A 21,257-nucleotide genomic window follows, 5' to 3' on the forward strand; every position below is an offset into this window, starting at 1 on the left:
ACAGCTGCCTGGGACTGGCTCTGCTGCATCTCTGAGCCCTAGCCAGGCCTCATGTGGGCTGCGGGGGGTGCGCGTCTGTGTGCGTAGGGGAGTCAGTGGCAGGCAGCAACTGCTTTCCACAACCACCTCCAGCAGTGGGTTCTGTGAGGTACTACTGGTGTGGGCAGAGGTGGCGTTTGAAGCCTTGGCCACTGCCAGCTATGCCCATGCCAGTGGGGACCAGTCAAAGGACACAGGGAGTCACTTGCCTACATCACTTGTCCCAAGGTCAGTGGATGCTGACTTGAGGGCCTGTCTCTTGCTCCGGTTTCCGTGTTTCATTCCAGTCTGCCCCTTAAAGAATAAAAACAGTAGTGTGTCACCGGAGGAGATGCTGTGCCCACAGAGCATCCCTGGAGCAGGGAGCAAGACCAGACTGGACTAGGCCATGGTTGTGAAAGGGAATGAAGACACCTGGCTGAACCTTGCACCCCCTGGCACCTTTGAGGTGACATCACGCTTGGGTAAGTTAGATGAGATCAAGGCACAGCCACGGTTCCAGACACTCAAAGGACTTGGGGCTGACACAGCTTCTGGACAAAGCTGGGAGCAGGATGATATTTGTGCCAGGCTCTAGGGAAATCCATTTACAATGGCAGCTCAGCTGGATGGATGGCAAGAGCATGGGGCAGGCAGTCTGCCACCTCATCAAGGGGTGTCCAAGCACAGGGCTCGGTGTGAGACTCACTTCCTAACTGCCCAGAGGAGGGTTGTCCAGGGGGTTGGGAGGGGGTGGTCTTGCTCTGCTCCCAGGACAGTGAAAGGGTGGGTGGGAGTTTAGCCGAGTTTTACCTGGTGTGCACTGTAGTTGGGCTGGTTGTGGAGCAGCGGTGGGGGACAGATAGACAGGTTATACTGCAGTGGCTGGCCCAGCAACGAGTAGCGCCCATCACCTGCAAAAAAGGAAAAAAATGTTTTAGGGGTCTGAAGAAACCACAGGGAAGACCTAGCCCTGTGCGGTCCCCACTCCTTCCCCTTACCTTGTGCTGGGCCCATGGGCCGGGGAAACTGTGTGAGGACAGGGAGGGGGCTCAGCCCTGTGCAGACACTGTTGAGGTTGGTGACAGGAGACGGTGTCGGGGATTGGGTGGGGGACGTGATGGGACTGTTCAGCTGGGTGCTGGCCTGGGGGAGGGAGAGCATTAGACAGCCCCAGCACTTGTGACCAGTCCCATACCTGCCTCACCACCAAGGGATGACACCACCCCATCTCCCAGACCATCCAGACAGCACGGATGCTGGGGTTCTCTCTCCCGCCAGGCTGCTCCCAAAAGATGAGCTGCCTTCTTCCCAGCCCTCCCAATACCTGAGCACTGGTGTCTGGGTTGTACAGGTCTCCTGGCTTCTGCCCCCGCTGGTCCAGGCTGTAGTACTTACAGTGGCTCCACTGCACCACAGGGGGATTCTGGGGGGCCTGGGGGCCATTGGGTACATTCAGCTGCATCACAACCACACCAGGGCCTGATGGAGACACCCCTGGGGAGAGACGACAGCAGCAATATTGCCCAGGTTCTGTGCACTTCTGCTGCTACTTGCTGTGGGACAAGAGGCAGCCTGCCTGTCTGTGCAACTCTGCACTCTGCCCTGCAACACCCGCTCTGTGCTCTCTCCTCCGCCACTCCTGCCTGCCCAGGTAGGTGGAAAAAAGGCCCCACCAAGACCTGGTCGGGATCCCTCTCTGATATCACAGCTGACATCAGAGTGATGACTTTTAATCTAGGAGAAACGCAAGCAGAGGGGACACGTTGAAGGCAACTTGGGTGACTCCTCTGAGCATCACAGCAAAACTTCAGGCAGAGGATCTAATCACACAGCTGGGCGCAGAGCTCAAGTATCCTGGTTCCAGCTCTCGCACCGATTCACCAGGCCCCAGCTCATTTCCCTGCAGCTGGGACAGGATGCAGGAATCCTGATGCTCCTCTTGTCCCATGAGCTGCCCTGGTGACACTAAGCCGCGTTGCCAGCAGAGGGAGGCCGCAGCCCACAGCGGCTCCTGCCACCCGCTCCCACCCTGCCCACCGTGGCAAGGAGATGCAGCCCGGAGCAAAGCCGCTGTGCCACGTCCTGATAACGCCCAGCGGGCCATGGGATGGATAAGACTAACAAACCCACTGCACAGAAGCTGCCTGACTTGGCTCTTAATTGGCAGCTCTGTTCACTGCAGGCCCTATAAAACCTGATCCAAACTGTGCAGAATCAGTTCCAACCTTGACTGCTGGCCCCTCATACCTGAATACTGCTGCTGCATCTGTGGCGGGCTGCAGGGTGACGGGGACTGTGGCATCTGATACTGTTCAGAGCCAGGCGGATGAAGGAACCCCACCGAAGGGCTGTGAAGCAGAGAGTGCTCTGGTGAGGTGTTGGGGATGGGGAGAAATAGCCTTCCCACCCGTGCGGGCAACCACCAGCTTCCTCAGTATTTGAGCTGCCTCTGGAGGGGCACGGGAAGTGCCGTGTGCTGCAGGACAGCTGTGTCCAAGGAAGCGCTGACTGTGGGAGCTAGGACTGGGCAAGCTCAAAAGATGGGCAGCATCTGTGGTGCCCTGCCATCTCCTCTAGCTGCAGCAGCAGGACGCTGTGTCCTTGCAGCAGGACAGTAGGACCCCTCCTCCCCACGGGAGGCCCGAGAGACAGCAGCTTTACCTGGTGCCATTCTGCTGGGCAGTGGGGATGACGCTGTAGTAGATGGGCACCCCTCCAGCCTGCAGTCCCCCCTGAACAGACTGGCTGGCTGGTACAAGCACTGGCTGCTGGAAGGGCTGCTGGACCACACTCTGGGACTCATTGGCCACAGGAACCTGAACAGGGAGGAAAGAAGGAGTCCTGTGGAATGCCAGGTAACACAGACCAGTAGCAGGGAGAACTGGCCCCAAAGAGACACCAGCAAGATCCATACAAGGTAAAAATGCCAGATGATTGTCTGCGGCAGCCCAGAGCAATCTTGTGCAGGCAAGGGCAGATCCTCCCAGCTCTTCTGTGAGCAGAACGGCAGAGGGACCAGCCGCACTCAGTTCTCCTTCTCAAGGCATGTCCCACACAGATTCAAATGTGGACAAGCCCTCCCCAAGCTGTCAAGCATGCACCATCTTCTCAAGGCGAGTAAGTTTCCACCTTTGGCTCCATCACTCAGGCACAGGAATGGGGAACTTCCTGCAAGGCCTGCACGGCTGAGGCCCCCTCCCCTGCAGCCCCTCATCAGAGAGCAACCGATGCCTACCTGGTACGAAGGCAGTGGAGTGTACTGGACCATCAGGCCTTGCATCTGGCTCCCCATACTGCTCCTTTGGCTGCCGAGAAGGCCAGGGGGCTGTGCCTGCTGCACTCCCATCATACTCTGCATCTGGCCCCCCATGCTGTTCCTCTGGCTGTTGAGGAGCCCGGGGGGCTGTGCCTGCTGCACTCCCATTACACCTTGGTATGTTTGCTGCTGGTTGGACATCATTGGCTGTAAACCTGTCGAAACAGTGTTTAAATGGAGCAGCTTCCCAGCTGGCCACAGGAGACAGCCTAAGACTTGGCATATGAAGGCTCAGATCCTGCTTTGCCCCCATCTCTTTCTAAAGAGTTGGAAAAGGCCTTCCCTTATGGCAGATGTAAAAAGACTTGAAGGAAGCTCCTGGCTTTAAATCCACCTTGCAGCACCTCAGTGCATGCTACATGCTGTGCAGGAGGGAAAAGACTAAAACAGCTTTTGCAGCCAGGCCAAGTTTCAACTTTCCTTTGCACAGTCAAGAGGCACTCTACAGTCAGCAAGTCCAGCAAAGAGTGGGAGACAGGGAAGAGCAGCCTGGCCCCAGACAGTGAATGGAAGATCTTTAAGAGCCAACAAGAGCAGCAGGAAAGGGAAAGATGCCCCCTCCCCACTTCTACACCCCCTTACCAGGCTGCTGAGACTGCTGGGGGAGCTGCTGAGTGCGCTGGGAACTGTAGGCCACTGTGTGACTGAGAGATCGGTATTGCTGGCTGGAGTTCGGGTACTGCCCAGGAGGGTAGTAAGAAACCTGAATCTATCAGAAACAAGAAAACACAGTGATGAGAACACAAGAGAGAGTGGGACCAAGAAAGCTGGTCCCCCAGGACCAGTTTTCTATCTCACCTGGCCCGGCTTCTGCTGAAGGAAACCAACACCTGGTTGGTTTTCTTTGGCTCTGGCCAGATGAAATAGCTCCTCAGGGAACCGCAGCCCTTCCCACTCCTCCCAGCCTCCACATCCAAGCCTTTCCCAGCACAGTAGTGCAAGAACACAGTAGGCACAACTCTCATCACAGCTCAAGGGAACAATCCCAGAGGTCATAATGCCCTCCAGGACCCCAAAGAGAGCTTAGAGCCATCAGCCCTGAAGCTGGTCACTGTCTCTTTCCCAACACTATGAGCCAGGAATGGTCAGAGGGGTCCTGAGATAAGGGCCTTGTGAGCTCAGAGGGCCAAGGGGGCAGAGATGATCCTGCACTTAGCAAGGCTGTGTGCCAACCCAGAGCCCGGACCCCTGTATTTTGGTCTGTCACAAATGAGCAGCAGAAAAAGAGAGGACCCACTGTCAAGGAACTGTTCTCTGGAGTGCTCCCCAGCAGCCCCTCGCCTGACAGCTCTGGGCCGAGGGGCACAACCCCTCCAGGCTCGCGCATGTCCTTACTTGCTGGGGAGGCTGAATGTAGCCCTGGGGCTGCAGCACCTGCTGTGGGGGGGCCGTGTGCCCTGAGGCGGAGTAGTTGGAGGTGGGGATAGGCTGCCCAGGGGTTGCCATGATGAATCCTGTCTGCTGAGGATGCTGGGAGATGAGGGATGACTGGAACATCGCCGAGGAAGGATCCGGTGCTTCCGTAGAGCCCTGTCGGCTGAGGCTGATCTGCCCAAAGGGGTTGCTGAGTTCGTCGGCCTGTGTAAGTGGGGAGGATGGAGGCAGACAGCATGTAGGACATAGCTCTGATGAGTGGATTGCAGACCCCTTCTCCCTACTTTGTGGAGGAGCTCGCCCAAGAAGGGTCCCCAGAAATGAGCCACAGACCAAAAGCATTCTGCAGGACAGGGGGTAGGGTCATGCGAGCTGCTGGGGGGGCCCAAATACTCAGTGGACACAGGTGATGTGTGGGGCCCCACAAAGGCAGGGGTTTCCTACGGGGCTCATTGTTCCCAAAAGACCTGGTGGAGACAACATGGGGGCTGACTGAGACCACAGGGCAGCCACGGCCCCCAGACCCCAGTGCTGGGCACAAGCATCGCTATCTGGTGGAGCTCTGGGCTTGGCTCTCGCTCCTCCCCAGGCTCTTCCCAAGATCAGCCACTCCAGCAGTGCCTGGCCCTGGTGGGTCCCCCAGTCTCAGGCATCCCACTGCCTTGGCCCCACTGCAGCGCAGAGCCTCTATGATTCCCAAACCCACTGGGTGCAGCGTCCACAACATACATGATCAGCAAAAGCTCATACAATACAAACACACTACAGGAGTACAACAGAGACAGTGCAGAAGAGGAAATGGGGTTTATACCAAGTTGTACTGCTGGGGTGGAGAGACTGGCAAGAGGACTTGGGGGCAGGAGCTTGGAGAATACTGAACAGGCTGCAGCGCTGGGACCGGCTAAGACCAGCAGCGAAGGGAGCAGAGGAGAGAGATTCAGGTGGGAAAAGGAGTGGGGGGAGGAAGGGTAGGAGGAAGGAGAGAAAGAAGGAACAACAAGGTTAGTCAACTGAGCCAACTGCAAACACACAGAGCAGGGCATTGCAGAGGACTGGAAAGCACAGAGACCAGAATGGGGGAGCATTCATCTCTCTGTGAAGACACACAGCCTGGCCAGTTGCTTTGCGGAGGCTGGGGAGGCTGACCATGTCCGCAAAGCAGCTCTTGCCTGGCACGAACAGTGACACGAGTTCACAAAGGCCAGCTACGGCCAACAGCAGCAGAAGAGTCACTTCCCCCCAGCACAACCTTTGTGTCTCTCCCCCTCCCCTGCCCACTTGTGCATGGCACTGACTCCCAGCTCTCTCTGCAGGGCTTCTTGGCCTTTCCTGCTGGTAATGTCCTTCCTTCACCCTCACCTTCTGTAGGGGCCCCTCTCACTTTGTCACTGGGAGGACCTGCTGATGCCTGTTTAAGACAACATCTAACTCAAGCACCACATACTGTGCTTTGGGCACTGAACCTGTAATGGTCAGCACTGGATTGTTTTTTTCATTATTTGGTTTGACCTTTAGTCAGAAGGTGCACGCACATGAGGGACAGTGCATTTTCAGACCTTTCACCAACAGTCAAACACATGAAAAAAGGTTTTCCTGGACAAACAAGGACATAGATCTGCTGGAGAGAGTCCAGAGGAGGCCACAAAGATGCTCAGGGGGCTGGAGCACCCCCCTGTGAAGACAGGCTGGGAGAGTTGGGGGGTTCAGCTGGAGAAGAGAAGGCTCCGGGGAGACCTTAGAGCGGCCCCCCAGGGCTGAAAGGGGCTGCAGGAAAGGGGGGAGGGACTCGTCATCAGGGGGGAGGGATAGGACGAGGGGTGATGGTTTTAAACTGATAAAGGGTAGATTTAGATTAGACATAAGGAAGAAATTCTTTAATATGAGGGTGGTGAGGCCCTGGCACAGGCTACCCAGAGAAGCTGTGGCTGCCCCCTCCCTAGAAGGGTTCAAGGCCAGGTTGGACGGGGCTTTGGGCAACCTGGGCTAGTGGAAGGTGTCCTGGCCTGTGGCACGGTGGTGGGACTGGACAATCTTTAAGGTCCATTCCAACCCAAACCATTCTGTGATTCTGTGATCTAAACCATTAGAACTGCCAAACAGTACAAGATACAAAATAAAACCTCAACAAGACAGAGCAATCCTGTACAAGCCCAGAAGTCTGCTGTGTGTTCAAACCTCCCACTCTGGGCACTGTACTCTGTCCCATGCCACGCTACAGCTTCAGACATACTCCTGCTGGTCTTAGTGCTGGACCCAGGCTAGCTCAGGGAGACACCTCATTTGTAGAACTGAGATGTTTCTCTTGAGTCTCAGTATCCTCTGCAAACAGAGCCACAACCCTGGAGCCAGTCCAGGACCCAGGAACTACAAGTTCCCCCCACCCTCATACAGACAGCAACTGTTCACGTTGTCTGCGGCAAAAGCTCTTTGAGGAGGCTTGTTTCCTCCTCCCTTCCCAGCCCACTGAAAACACTCAGAATCACAGAACAGCCCAGGTTGGAAGGGACCTCGGAAGATCATCTGGTCCAACCTTTCATGGGAAAGGGAACCTAGATAAGATTATCTAGCACCCTCCCTGTCCAATTGCATCTTGAAAACCTCCAGTGTAACTTCTAGTTCTTTGCTGTAGGAGACATCGTAAGTATGAGATGATGCACCAAAAAGGATCCCTATAAAACTCATAGGCAGGCTGAGGTCAGCTCTGACCTGCTGCTCTGAATGAGGCAGGATGGGCAGGGACTGAGGGTCCTCCCCACGCACACCACCCAGCTCTGCACCTGCTGAATACGAGACAGCTTTGCTCTCCAAACGTGCCCACCAGAGCTGGCTCCCACCTCTTCCCCAGCCCTGCAGTGGTACAAGGGCAGCTCTTGTGCTGTGTTTTTTTACAGCCTCCAGAGCAGAATCAAGTATGTAGGAATGACAGCCCCAAGTGCTTTCCAGAGGGCTCCATCCTCAGAAATAGCCCTGCAGGCTGTGGAACATCACTCGGGTTTAACTTGGGGAGAGTCTGGAGAATACACCCCGGCACAGTTCCAGGTCTGTCTCCCCAGGACATCTGGTGACCAGCCATGGGATTTCGGTATTGGGAAGCTCAAACCCAACTACCACTGTGACAGTCCCTCACCAGGAGGGCAGCTTGTTCCGGAACATAACTCTGACGCTCAGCAAGGGCTACAGACCCCTCGCCAGGAGGGCTGCTGGCCCAAGCAGATACAGAAGAGGCTGGCCAGCTGAGACATCACACAGCATCGTATTCAGGCACAGCAAGGCCCTGGACCTTCTCCTGCTCTCTGCCAATAGCACAGAGGGACTGTCACTCCCAAACAGGCAGCAAGTGTGAGGACAGCCAAAACCACTGGGCAAGTGTGAGGCCAGAGCACCCTCGATGTATGCTGGCTCTGCTTCCACCCCCACCTGTGTGCCCAAGGAGCTTATGGAGCCCTGGATGCTGAGCAGCAACTCACCTGGGATATCATGTGGTTACTCAGGGCTGGCTGCTGCTGGGCCGCCGGCGGGAGTCCTTGGGGCTGCGGTGGGGGCTGTTGGGGTGGCTGCGCTTGAGGCTGCTGGGCTGTGCAGGGGAGGAGGCCACGGCTGGGCTGTGAAGAAGGGGACTGGCTGCATGCTTCAGGGGCACCTAGTACCAAACCTTGAACAGAGAAAGGCATGGCAGGGTTGGTACCTGGGAGAGAAAAGCATCGATTCATTGACGGGGAAGGCAGGGGGTGGATCCTGTCACTGCTTCCTGTACTGCACCCAGCTTGCATTCTCTGCTGTCCATGTGGGAGCTTCCACGGGGGACAGGGTGAGCAGCTGCAGGCTAAGTCACTAGTTTGCTTCACAGCAAAGCAAGGTGTTGACACCCCCAGGACTCCAGGTGATTGTACCTCTTTCCTCTCCATGTCCACACACACACACACTGACCCTCCACAGCTGGTCACAGCATCTTCTTCTCCCCCTGCCCCACGCATGCCCTGCTCCACACAGGGAAGACCAGGATGCAATTCCTGTTGCAGACTATAGCCATGGATTGTACAGCTGTTATTCCCAAGAGCATGTTCTCTTCCCTGACCCCAACCTAGCACCCTCACTCCACGCGGACAGCCTACACAGCAGACTCCATCCACAATTCTCAGGCAGTTGCTGTCAATATTACTCAGAGCTGCAGGAAATGAAAAGGCCAGTGCCAGGCCCATATGATGAATCTATCTGGCCTCTGCCCACAGGACAATATATGTCTGGTGCAGGTGCTGGCAGGATTGGCACAGGGTAGTGAAAACCATCTCTGTTGCAACTGATTCTTTGGAGGGACACGCTCTCTGTCTTGCCTGGAAAGCACCAGGCACATGTCAGGGCCTTCTATAAAAGGCATGGACCTTCTGCTGGGAAGAGGAATCTGGCTGTTAACAGCAGCACCTGCCTGGTGGAGGGCTCTCCACCCCAGCATGAGGCAGAGATTCCTAAAAGAGGGAGCTGCTGGATATACTCATGTCAGCTCAGCACCATAAACCAGTCCCTGGAAAGAAGCTGGAGAGCTGTTCCCAGTCACAGTTCTGCAGCTAGGCACGGCCCCCACCTGGACACTAAGGCATGGTCATGATCTGCTAGATTGCTTGTCCAGAACAGAGATGGGAGTGAGGCAATCCTATTTTATAGCCACACAGACCCAGCACATGCACATCTTTTGAGTGCAAGGCTAAGGGATGGTAGGCTGAAAGCAATTTCTTCCCATGGTAGGAAAAATTGTTAGGAAGGAGTGTGATACATGCTGCAGGGCACCCACCTGGGAAGTGCCCTCCTCAGTATTCAGTCTTATTTCCAGAAATAAAAGGGCTGTGAGACTATTGCTTGCTGCTCAGTAGCTGCTATTTAACTAATTCTGCCTCTGATCTACTGTATTTCAACAGCTAATCTTCAGGCATTCTGCTAAGGAGGTCTGTATCATCAGCCACATGGTGCAAAGAAGGAAATATTTTGCTGAGAGTTGCCCAGGGCCTAAATGCTGAGATGGGAAAAGAGCCCCAGAGACCTAAACACTTCCTCCTACATGAGGATATGGAAGGTGTTGGTTTATTCCCCCCCCCGCCCCCCTCCAAGTGAAAATTCCTTTGCTCCCCCCACCCCAACATTTCTAATCACTCCCCATTATGTAAAGCCTGGAGAGCAAGTGGCTTCTGTTCCCAGGGGAGACCTGGAGGAAAAATACAGAAAGAGCAACAAAGCAGATCCTCTCTTGCTCTGCTTTGCACACGGCTGGGACAGATCTTCAAATAACTGCTCCCATCAGTTGATGAATCAGTCCTGGAGGTGGTTGCAATAATCAGAATAAGTGCAGCCCTGAGCACAATGGAAACAGGGTCCCAAGAGATGATGCAGGCACCTTCAAACTGCAAGATGAATGTGTGGTTTTCAAAGCCAGCCTGGATGCTAGAACAGCAGCCTGGCTGCCTTTTAGATCCATCCCTTTTTATTTGAAAGGATTCTTGTGGAGCAGTCTAATCACCCACAAGCACCAATCTGCCTGCCCTCCCCAGCAAAATGACAGCTCTCAAGTATTTGGGGACCTGCTGCCTACCAATAAGAATGGAGGAAGCTAGACAGTGAGACAACACTGAATTTTGCTCATTGATATTTCACAGTAATTGTAACCAGCTACCACATGGCTCCTCAGTTATCACTGGACCATTAAAATAAGAGCAAAGACCTGTGCTGCCTCTTCCACAAATGCCTTTCACAAGCAGTCAGTTGAAAATAAAGGACTCTGCTCCCCACTAATAGAAGGGCTGGTGCCCTGCCAAGTGCAGCACACATCCTCTCAGGAAGCTGCTGTCAGTAACAGATCACCAGTGATACCCCACAGTAACATTTGCCATGCATGGGCTAACCTTCGTGCTACCTAGATGGAGAAGGAAGAACTGACCTGAAGCAAGCCAAGAGACTTGTGATCCTAATTCCCTTTGGTGCTCCTGAAACCTTCAGGTGTATTCGAGCTCTGGAAGAGCTGCAGGCCTAGCTGCCTGCTGTTATGTTTGCTCTCAGGAGTATAGTGAATCATTTTGAGAGAACATCGTAGGCAGATACAAATTAACACAGCCTTTGTCTTATGAGACAGACTGTGTGTCTGATGAGATAGACTAATTGGTGACACTCTTCCTGGACCTCCTTTGTTGGAAAGCAAGGAAAAGTGCCAGATGGTTCACCCTGACTAAGTCTCCTTAGGGCTGTGAGGGATTCTGGGGAGCAGAAAGGAATGGCAACAGAACTTGCAGCACAGCAGGGGAGAGAAAACAACAGAAAACTAGTAGCTTGAGTTCCAGGGTATGGCATTAAACAATGTCCTTTGTCCTAGACAACTCTGCTAAAGAGAAGGAAGATCTGATAGCGAGTATTGAAAAACCAGATGAACCACCTGGCACATTCCTGCCCAGGCAATGAACACGTTCAGGTGACACCAGCCACGTCCCATTCCAAGCAGCCTCTGAGCAGAGCACCAGGAGGCGCCACTCCGCAGCCTGAAGGCTATGTCTGCTGGGTGCCCTCTGGCAGAAGGTGTGGAGGGGAAACAGTACAGTACCTGCCCGGGACGTTCTGCTGGCAGCGCTGCCCTTGCTGCTCCCGATGCTGTCCCCCCGCGTCAGGATGGAGATGCCGCTGAAGCTGCTGGCTTTGGTAACAGGCGGTCGCAGGCTGCGGATGGAGCCATCTGAGTCGGTGCTGCTCCACGGCCGAGGCTCCAGCGACTTTATCTCACTCTCTGTGCTGCTCTGGCGGCTGCCTGAGGCCCGGTTCAAACTGTCCCGGTTGCCCCTGCAGAGACCAGAGGAGTTAGACCGCACCTCCAGCGGAAAGGGGCAGCAGCAGCAGGACCTGCCACACCGGGGTGGTGAGCCCAGTTGGCAGCCGGCTCTGTGACACAGCATGTTGGCACTCTGCACAGGGATCTGACAGCAAACAAACACCCTGGGTCACAGCTTTCTTGGGCATGCACTGTGAAGACCCAGACACTGCTGATCTTCCTTGCTGTGTGTTGAGAGCTGGCTCTTGGCCCTTTTCCCATGCCAGATCCCAGCCTGTAAGAGACGCCAGCAGGGTCAGAGCATGATCCCTTGCTAAAGCCCTCCTTGTTCCAGAACAGGGAGCTTTTAACAGAGGCCTTGAGACAAGGCTGATCAAGATCGTGCAAGACCACTTTCCACACCAGCCCTGGTAAGGCCTTCTGCCAGCTGGAGCAGCTACATGCTGGGATATTGCTACGCTCAGATCTGTGCTCCCACTGATCACCCTCCCTTAGCCTCAGGCCAGGTCTGGCCACAGCAGGACCTTATGGAGCATCAGCAAAACACCCCAAGCCATGAGCCTGGTTTATCAGCCCAGCTAAGGATCACAAGCACAGTAATGGGTTTCTGGGCCCTCACTGGGGAGGAGCGGTGAGGAAGAAGTAGCTCATATAACACTTCAGGCTGAGCCTGGCAGCTGCTCCACACACAGTTGTGGAGGGGAAAATATCGGCTTGGAAGCAACTTCTGAGGTGATGTCCTCAGCTGCTGGGAGCACAAGAGAGCCAAAGAAAATACGTCTATTGGAAAACCAGTACAATGGTTGTATCCCTAAAGAAGTCAAGGAATTGGACTGCACAGCCTTAAACCCTAAATTACAGCTGGCCTAACAAACACCACTGTCAAGCTCTTGGGGCCTCTACAACCTAAACTCTGAAGGCTGTTCCTGGGGATGTTCATGTTTGTGCATGTGCAGGGAAGGGGCATGTCATGGCTTCTGCTCTGACACAGCTGCAAACTCTGGTTCCCTGAGAACCCAGAGCCCTCTCAAGCTGATTACTTCTATCCCAGCAGCGTTAACAGTTCTGCTACACCCTTGCTTTCTGAGAGAACTGCCCTAGCAGCTTCAGCCGTGCCTTTCTCTCCATCAGCCTGTTTCCAAACGTGTCCACCAGCAGAGAGCTCTCTGCAATCATACCTGTGCTTCAGCAGCATTCATACAGCACTTCCAGGTGACTGAAAGGCAGCTGTACTGCGCTGAATGCTGGGCCTTGAGAACGGTAAGTCTCTGTCTCTGGAGTTCACACAGACGTCATCTCCAGCACCACCACTGAGGGAACCCCAATCTCCTTAAGAGCTTGTCTATTTGTCCACAGCTCAAAATAGTCCTGAGGCCCATGTATTCTCCCTCTCCCCACTATGGGAACCACAAAACAAAGACAGCAGGTTAGCCAAGCTCTGTTGGGATCAGGCACAACAGTCAGAAAAGCTCCTAGTGCAGCTCTGGCTGCAGCTGAGCTCCTAAATCACAGCAGCAATCACAGCAGCAATGGGGTTTTTTGCCACTTGCTGTGTGAGTTTTACTACAGCCCCGTGGCTGATCTGAAAACTATACCTCCTGCCTTAACACCACTGCCACACACAGAGTCCAGGACACAGTCCCTGTAACTGTGCTGAGGAATCTTGGTTTTCAAGGACAGCGTCCCTCCAAGGACAGCCTGGGCCATATCACGAACTGAGGAGAGGGGCAAAGCTGTTCCTACACTTGCTTAGATCCTCCTGTCCTCTTCATACACAGAGATGCTTCATCTCTAGAGCTTTGGCTGTCAAACAAGAGGAAGCAGGCATGAGGGTCTCTCCATTTTCATCCTGTTCTTTATCCTCACACCTCCTGCAGCTTTCTGCAGCAGGGGCCAGTGCAAGGTGACTCATCAGGCTAAGTCCATCCTTCCAGCCCTTTCATCCACAGGAAAACTACTTAATAACAAAATGCTGCTCAAACATGTTCCCAGTGCCCTCTGCAGCACACTCTGGTTGAAATGGAAGCCTGAGACACTTCATTGACACCATGAAGTAATCCAGCCTTTATAATCAGGGGTTAGGGACAATTCCACCTTCTCTGGATGCTGATCCTGTCACTGTAAGAGCAGGGGTTTTCCTATCATTTTGGGAAACAAGAGGCAGAATAGTTTGAAAACTGCTGGAATCCTCTGGCTTCCCCACTCCTCCCTGCCATTCCCACCTTCCACCCCTCCATTTTAATTGATGAATCAGCAAAAAAGGACTCAGAAATTGATGTTGCAAAAAATACAACTTGAAGAACTTCACAAGCAGCCATGCATGGGGTAAACTTACTCAGCAGGACAATGTACAAAGTAAGTCACACAGAGATACCTAAAAATCTGCCTCCGTTTGTGAGAACTAGAAGAAAAGCCTTCTTTGGAGATTCTGTCGGTTGACATCAGAAAAAAGCATCATTATAGAGTCATGCAGTCCTCTGTAGAGAAAGCCAGAGATACAAATAGTGTCTGCTAAACAGTACTAACCTGCTGTCAGTGAGATATCCATTCTGGCCAGTCTGGAAGCACGGAAAAGACATGGAGATGGAAAGGAAAGAAAAGAGAGACTTAATAACTTCGAAAGCAACAAACCCAGGAAATTTCAAAGCAAAGAAGAGCAAAGCATTAACAATACAGGACTCAGACACAGTTTGTCTTGTGCACCAGTTACATATTCACTCAGGAATCTTCCTGATCCTTCTGCACACCAGTCCCATTTGGCTCTCCATCCAGGTCCATTAGGAACCTTTCCTGATACCTGCAACCCTGAGATCCCTCAAGGGTTTGCAAATCTGAGTCCTCCACTCCCTACTCCATTGCTCTACGGCAGCTTTGATGGTAGCTTTGTCAACAGAACAATCGAGGCCAGAAATACAATGATCCTAATTTGCTAAATGCAGGTACAATTATCAGAGCCATGAAAAAAAGGCAGAGGGCTGAGCCCAGCCCGCCGTGCAATAGTCACCCCTGCCTCTGGAAGTCAGATGCAAAGCACTGGCTCAGCCCATGAACACAGAGTGAGGGTAAGTCCATGCCCACCCAGTGTTGTGCTAACGTGGGACAGCACCTGCTCTAGTCTAGGACTACAGGCAGAGCTGCTTACTAACGTGTCTGGATGGCTTTGGGCCTGTGCATGTAAGACAAGTCCATGATCACAACTGGCTGGAGAGTCATCAGCTGAAGCTTGGTGACTTGGCTAGGGAGTCAGCACAGTGGTTGCCTTAATATCCTCCTTGGGCAGGCACATGGCAATTCCCATTAGGACAAATGACAGGCATTGTCCCCAAGACGCTCAAAAGCAGCAGGCAAGGAGCTGGACTTTGAACATGATCCATGGCAGATGGGCCCTTGGAATCGTCCCTGATTCCATCATTTGCCACTTGGCACAGCCTGGAGAGCTGCCTCCAGCTGGCAGACAGTACTCAACACAGCAGAGCACAGCAGCCTCTCTGAGCCAGACGTGAGCAAGGAACACAGCTCCAGCTTAGAGGAGTTCCACACAGGGAGTGGAGATCTCAAGGAAGCAACAACCAAGCTGGACACTTGGTAAGAAGGACAATAAACGTACTGGCCAGATTCATCCTGTAAAGGCACAGAGCCCTGCCTGGTACTCCAAGGGCAGCACTGCTTGGTCAGGAGGTCGAACCTGCAGCACTGGAGAGAAGCTGGGGGAGACAGCTGCTGCTCCTTTCGGGTTCATCAACTGATTTTCTAGTCATCCCAGAAATGCCACTGCATAAGCTTATAATCTTGCTGGGCAGCAAGGAGCAAAACTGCCTCCTCTGTCAGTCCCCACACATCTATTGCCCCCTGAAACAGGCAATTCAGGGAAGGAGCAGACTGAGGAGTGGAGGTGTGGCTCCTCTATCTCAGTGTCTCAGACATCTTTGTTAAGAGTTGGAATTCAATGGTAGATACCAAGAACACTGGGAAATTTGTAGAAAAGGCAATGACGAGACCTGACCTCTTAGTACACTCAAGGACACCTTCTGCCACAAAGTTCCAGGTGGGTACCTGGCAAGTGAGTCATCCAAGCTTACCTCTCGTGCAAATATCCGCTCCCTGACCCGCTGATACTCTTCCTCTCGCTCTTCTATAGATTTGCTCCTTCTCCCATCCTGCAAGGGGAGTCTGATCTGAAGGGACAAACACATCTCAGCGGGTCAGCAGTTGCCAATGGGAGCAGGGGGCGCAGTCAGCTGCTATTTTTACGTAGCAGTGTACGTGGATGTGGATTACGGAGTGTGTGCATGATGCCTCGATGTAATGACACAGCCTCTGCCTTTGAACCTACCTTCTGGACACCTACGTCTAGGGATGAACATCCTGGAGGTCTCAATGCACTCAACCTCCTGGATCAAGCACAACCACTCTGCCTGAACTCTGCCTGATTTAGAAAGGACAGATCACCATGTGCTTCTGAAAGACAGTCTGTTCCCAGGGGTCAAAAGCTAAAGGCCACTCTTTGGAGCACATGCCAACACAGCAAACTCCTGCTCAGTCATGGATTCTGTGCTTCATGGGTAGCTGCATCACCTGCAGAGTGCCACCATGGGGAAACCAGAAACTGATACTGATTGAAATGACCAGCTTCCCATCCCGACGACTTAAGTTCAGAAACACGACCCAAAGCAAGGGACAGTGGTATGCTGGGGTGATGTAAAGATAGGAGCTACAAGAGCAAAGAGCATGAGATCCCTGGTGAAGAGGTCTCCTGTCTCTTGCCCCATTTTTGATGTTCAAGATTCTGTCTGACACAGGCTGGGAAAACAGCCACAGATGAACAAGCTAGCTCTGCTTTACGGGTGTGGTGCCACCTGTGGCAGTATGAAGGCAGCCAGAGATTCAGGAGGGTTTTTAGCTCCGATGACTGGCAATGCTGCTGAGCTCAAAGTGTTTCATTTTGCCGATGGTTTCCTTCCAGCAGCACTGCGAGGTCCTGATGACTTCACAGCTTGACTCGCTGCAAGCCCCAGGGAGAGATGGGAGAGATGCTTGTCAACACTCAGCTCTGGGGCATTTCCAAGGAAACCTTAGCAAAAGGCTTCACCTTAAAGCCTGGCCCAGCCACCTGCGATATTCAGGGTACAGAAAAGTACCCCCCATCGAATCCACACAAATTCTTCATGCATATCCACAGTATTTTGTCAAGTTTTCATGATATATCTAGATGCTGCTGCTTGGGTGGGGTGGAAGCTTCTATTAAAGAAGGTAGGAAACCGCAGGAAACCCAAGAGAAATTTAGGAGTTGTTCTCATCTTAGAGAAGTTGCACTGGACTTTCATAAAGTATGCATATACTCCATTGCCACCCCTTACCTGATTATCATCTCGGTCCATGCTGGTATCATCTCGTTTTAGGATAAACCTCTGTGGGAACTCTGCATTCTTCTCATCTTTGATGTGCTCAGAGAACCTCTGCTCAGGGCTGCAAGAAGAACCAGCTGTTAGAAGGGCAAAAATAGTCATATAACTCTCTTCATAAAACTGCTGCTTTGTAGGGAGTGAGGGGGTGTGCAAAGATGTTTGTTTGTTAAATGTCTCCTCTCTCCTCTTCTTGTCTGGCAACAAGAGCTCCTGCCCATTCTCTGACAACTAAAGAGAGCTAGGAAAGGCTTACAAATACATACGCTTAGGACTGGAAATGAAGGATTCTTTTCTTCTACAGAGGGGACCTGCCCTTCTTATGGAGGAAAAAAAAATGTGGTGTGGAATCCATCCTGCTCTGGACCATGCCAGGGCTCTGTGTCTGCAGATCAGTAGCACCATGCAAGGAAGGGAAGTGGATGCCAGCCCAGTTCTCCCTCCCTCCCTCCCCCTTACATTCGTGTGTTACTGGTCTTGTTGATAATGACTGCCTTCCCCGTTTGGTCAACGTTATGGTCCATGCCGAAGTAGGCAGCTACCCGGTGCAGCAGCATCCGATGGTATGAGGTCATCTGAGGGAACTTCTTAAACTGATTGCTGAGAAGAGGGGAGAAAGCATTAGAAGGTCTTGAAACAGAGAAAGATAATCTGACACCAAAAGCAAGATCAAGGCCAGAGATCAGACCCCAGATCAGACCACACGACCTATTCCAAGCAGTTAGTCATGACTCAAGTGCTGCTTCTTATGCTGAGCATGAGCATGGGCACTGCTTTGCCAGACAAGAGCTGGGCTGATTCAAGGGCTCAAGTTGAATAGGCCTTTCCTGAAACAAGACCAGTTTGTGCAGAAGTGCACGTTTGTTTCTAAGCAGGAACAGGAGCCAGAAAACTTACACTGCAACTTCTCTGATCCTATTAGATGAAGTTTGCAAGCTCTGCTGCAGACACCAATTCTAGCTCACGTTCTGGGATGTGAATCCTGCCCCTGGTTTCTCTACCCCCAATTTATGCTAGGAAGAGATGCACAATGGCACTAACCTCCTTCACAGTGGATATGGTGTCAAGGCAACTGAGACCAAATCAATAGGATACTCAGAAACCTTGTGTATGGACAAAAGGAGGTGGAGGATGTACAAGAGAACAGGACTCCTAAACGGTGCGTTCAAAAGACACTCCCTTCTCCCCTGGGTGCCCAAACCCCTAAACTGTAAGTTACAAAACTCTTTTGCTTGACACAAATTGATGATAACTTACTTGTTGTCACTAATAAATTCCAGAATCTCCTGTTCTAACTTTAGTAGCATCATTCTATCCCTGTCAAGAAAAGAAAAAGCAAAAGGCTGCCTTTAGAGACAGTGAAACACAGCTTTCTCTGCTTGGTAACCCCCCTCCCTGCAACAGAGGAAAGTCACAGATATCTGGAGCAAGCAACACTATTAACCAGGCTTCAGACATCCTCCACAGGAATGAACTAAAGAACTCCACATTTTTTTCATACATAGTACATTAATTGCCAGATTTTTTCAGTTTAAAGTTGTTGTTTTGCTAACAGTACTTGGCTTCTGGTAATACTGAATCTCTGCTCTGCTGGAAGCTCCACTGGTAGAGACTCCAGCTTTGCTACTCCTATGCCAGCGTTTGGCTTGATTACATTTATTACTGACACAGCAGCAGTTCCTTTAGAGGCTGGTATTTGACAATCATTTATAGAAAGGGTTTTAAAGCAATCAAGATTCCTTCCTGCTTGCATTCAAACAAATGATTTTTCCTCTTTCTGTCTCTCTGTAATATACAATTAGATGTTTTGATTGACTGCAGCATGTAAAATTACAGTCGTGCTTTTTGTTTCTACACTGCCCCAGCTTCTAGTAACGCTCTCTGAATTCCAAAAAGTAAAGCACACTTTCAGGTACTTTCTGAAGTCCCCCCTCCTCCCAAGACACATGAATATATACATACATATACACACATGCACACAAACACCACGGGTTTAAGAGCCAATCAAAGAAGCCTTGGATGCCAGGTACTCCCTCCCTTCACTCCATCAGCAAGTTGTTTTACTGACTAGGGACCTACCGTGGGTTTTTTTTCAGTGTATTTACTAAAAATTCATGCAAATCTATTCCAGTGGAGTCTGTATATTCCTGGCTGGAATCTGAAACAACAACAGCAGCAGAACAAATTAACAAAGCACTGCAATAGAACAGACTGAAGGGAAGAGGTGTGCGTCTCACTACATGCATGAGCATGATGTCCCCACATTGCTGCTGGAGGAAATTCAGCCTCATCCTCAGCATTGACTATTCACAACAAGAAGAGAGGAAGAAAAGCCCACCTCGTTACAAACTGCACAGGTTGGGACCCATATCACCTGGGGTCAAGTCCAGTTCTAGCACAGGCTCTGACTGCAACCTCTAGGTCAAGTTTTCCAGTCTGCAGAACAGGGACCCTTTGCCCCCTGGGCAGCAGCAGGACCAGAGTGCTACAGACAAGGCACCAGGAGCGCAAGCCCCGTTAGGAGGATGCCAGAGAGAGGGAGATCAGAGCAGTTCACGAAAGGAAACCTTGCCCCTAAAACCAACCACCTGGAGTGCACTCAGGATATTCCACGCTGTCACAGGAGGCCCCTGCAAGTGTAGTACACCATACCTTTGTACAAGCCACTTCTGCACCTTTGATCCCACAAGCTATTTAACTGGAAAGCCCTGCTGGCGTTGTTCTTCCCCTCTCCTCCCACCATTTTTAATTGAAAAGTAATCGCAGCAAAAGCAGTAAGTGAAACTGAGTCTGCACCAGTGCAGAGTTGCTGTCTGTACAAGGATTTCAGGTGCAGTTTGCTCACCGGACTAAATGTGTATCTTTTAGCCTGAAAATCATACATACTGGATCATACAGCAGGACCTTAGCTCACCTCCTTGCCACCAGTGGCAGGTTTTATAAAATCAAATCTAACCTGAAAGCACGGTGGGTCCTCTTGGGTTTGCATCTGCACATTTGAAAAGCCACCAGATCACTATGAACTATGCAGGAAGCCTGCATGTCTGTTGGGGTACATGCCAGTCTAGAGAAACCCTCTCCCTCCTTCCCCATGCTTTGCTCCAGAAAGGATAAAAAAAATACACTCCTGTACAGTCATCAGCAGAGGTAACTTGCTCTGCTTCCAACAACTGCACCACTGGCCAGCAGAATCCTCAAAGCAGGTAACACAGGACCTGCCCTGTTCAAATGAGCACCTGACCTCGAGACAGCATTTTCCTTGGCGCCTTTTCTTTATTCTTGTCTTTTTCTTCTTTCTCAGCCCCATCTTTCGTGGACTTTTCCTCTTCCTTGTCAGAGGGGCAGCTAACGTGCAACTGAATGATGTCCTAGAACAAAACAAACCAGGCTGGTCTGAGTCACTTGGATACTCCCTGGAATCACTGCCATAGCTGGAGATGTTGGCAGCTGAGAAAGGCATCACAGAAAGGCAGCGGATTCAGGTTGCAGACCTGAGACATTTCATAAAAGGCCCTGTTCCAAGAGCTCCCCCACCCTCCTCCCAACAACAAGCCTTCGGCAGGCTCTGACAGGGACTCTAAACGGCATTTGTCACTGTTGAAAACCTGCCTTGCCCACATCACCTCAGCATCTCAGTCACACACTTCCCTATTCGAAGCTGATAAAATGCTATTGCATTTTGGACTCAGGGGTGCCTAAGGTGAGGTAGGTCCTGCACTGTTTCGGTAAGACTCTACTGTCTAACCTGGAAAGAGAAAGGGCACGAGTGCAAAACAGAATACACAGCAAAAAGCATATGTGGTGTGATGAGTGGTCCTTGTGTCACATGGGACTTTCTGATATTTCCTTTCACCTCCTCTTTGGAGTTGCAACTGCCCAGCATGGCCTGAGGATTCACCCTGCTCCATGGGAAGAAATGTTAAACACCAGTGGGACTGTCAAAGGCAAAGTCAGATGATGCACTGCTCAAATTCAATTTAAAACTGACTAAAAACCCACTATCTTTTGTGCCAATTAATCTTCCCCTGTCTTTCTGCCTTTACGCTAGTGCAGTCCCCTGGCACCAGTTCCTTTAAAAGTCCTCCCCTAGTGACCCTACAGTTCTAAGTGAAACCCAAACAAAAGACAGGGAAGCTGCCTCTGGAGCTGGGAGCCTCAACACAAGGAAGGCTCAGAGGCCAAGCAGCCCATGAACCACAAGGGTGAGGTGGTCTGGGCAGCGCTTAGCCCTGGCACAGGCCAGGTTTGTCCCTGTCAGGGGAAAGTAGCGTAGAGGTCTCTGATCTAGTGCCACAGACCTCATCTGGTGATTCTGTGCACTGTGCTACTACATCAGCACAACGAA

General features: G+C 51.9%; 1 protein-coding gene across 3 annotated transcripts in view; it reads right to left on the reverse strand.

The window, feature by feature from the left end:
* Positions 1-21,257, reverse strand: part of R3HDM2 (R3H domain containing 2) — a 61,149-nt gene that overhangs the window by 2,042 nt on the left and 37,850 nt on the right. The window contains exons 5-23 of one of the 3 annotated variants that reach the window (XM_074929785.1): positions 20,154-20,280; positions 18,992-19,070; positions 18,170-18,229; positions 17,372-17,512; positions 16,868-16,976; positions 15,590-15,667; positions 14,037-14,068; positions 11,289-11,521; positions 8,179-8,396; positions 5,523-5,612; positions 4,673-4,915; positions 3,920-4,046; positions 3,257-3,492; positions 2,683-2,837; positions 2,269-2,369; positions 1,346-1,515; positions 1,020-1,164; positions 832-932; positions 249-333 (exon numbers count right to left, since the gene is read on the reverse strand). In XM_074929785.1, the coding sequence (XP_074785886.1) occupies positions 249-333; positions 832-932; positions 1,020-1,164; positions 1,346-1,515; positions 2,269-2,369; positions 2,683-2,837; positions 3,257-3,492; positions 3,920-4,046; positions 4,673-4,915; positions 5,523-5,612; positions 8,179-8,396; positions 11,289-11,521; positions 14,037-14,068; positions 15,590-15,667; positions 16,868-16,976; positions 17,372-17,512; positions 18,170-18,229; positions 18,992-19,070; positions 20,154-20,280 (2,530 nt within the window). Of the gene's footprint in view, positions 1-248; positions 334-831; positions 933-1,019; positions 1,165-1,345; positions 1,516-2,268; positions 2,370-2,682; positions 2,838-3,256; positions 3,493-3,919; positions 4,047-4,672; positions 4,916-5,522; positions 5,613-8,178; positions 8,397-11,288; positions 11,522-14,036; positions 14,069-15,589; positions 15,686-16,867; positions 16,977-17,371; positions 17,513-18,169; positions 18,230-18,991; positions 19,071-20,153; positions 20,281-21,257 lie in introns of all 3 variants that reach the window. The other 2 variants (XM_074929784.1, XM_074929786.1) reach the window with 2 other exon arrangements.

This window comes from Athene noctua, chromosome 30 (genome assembly GCF_965140245.1).
Source record: "Athene noctua chromosome 30, bAthNoc1.hap1.1, whole genome shotgun sequence".
NCBI classification, from domain to species: domain Eukaryota; kingdom Metazoa; phylum Chordata; class Aves; order Strigiformes; family Strigidae; genus Athene; species Athene noctua.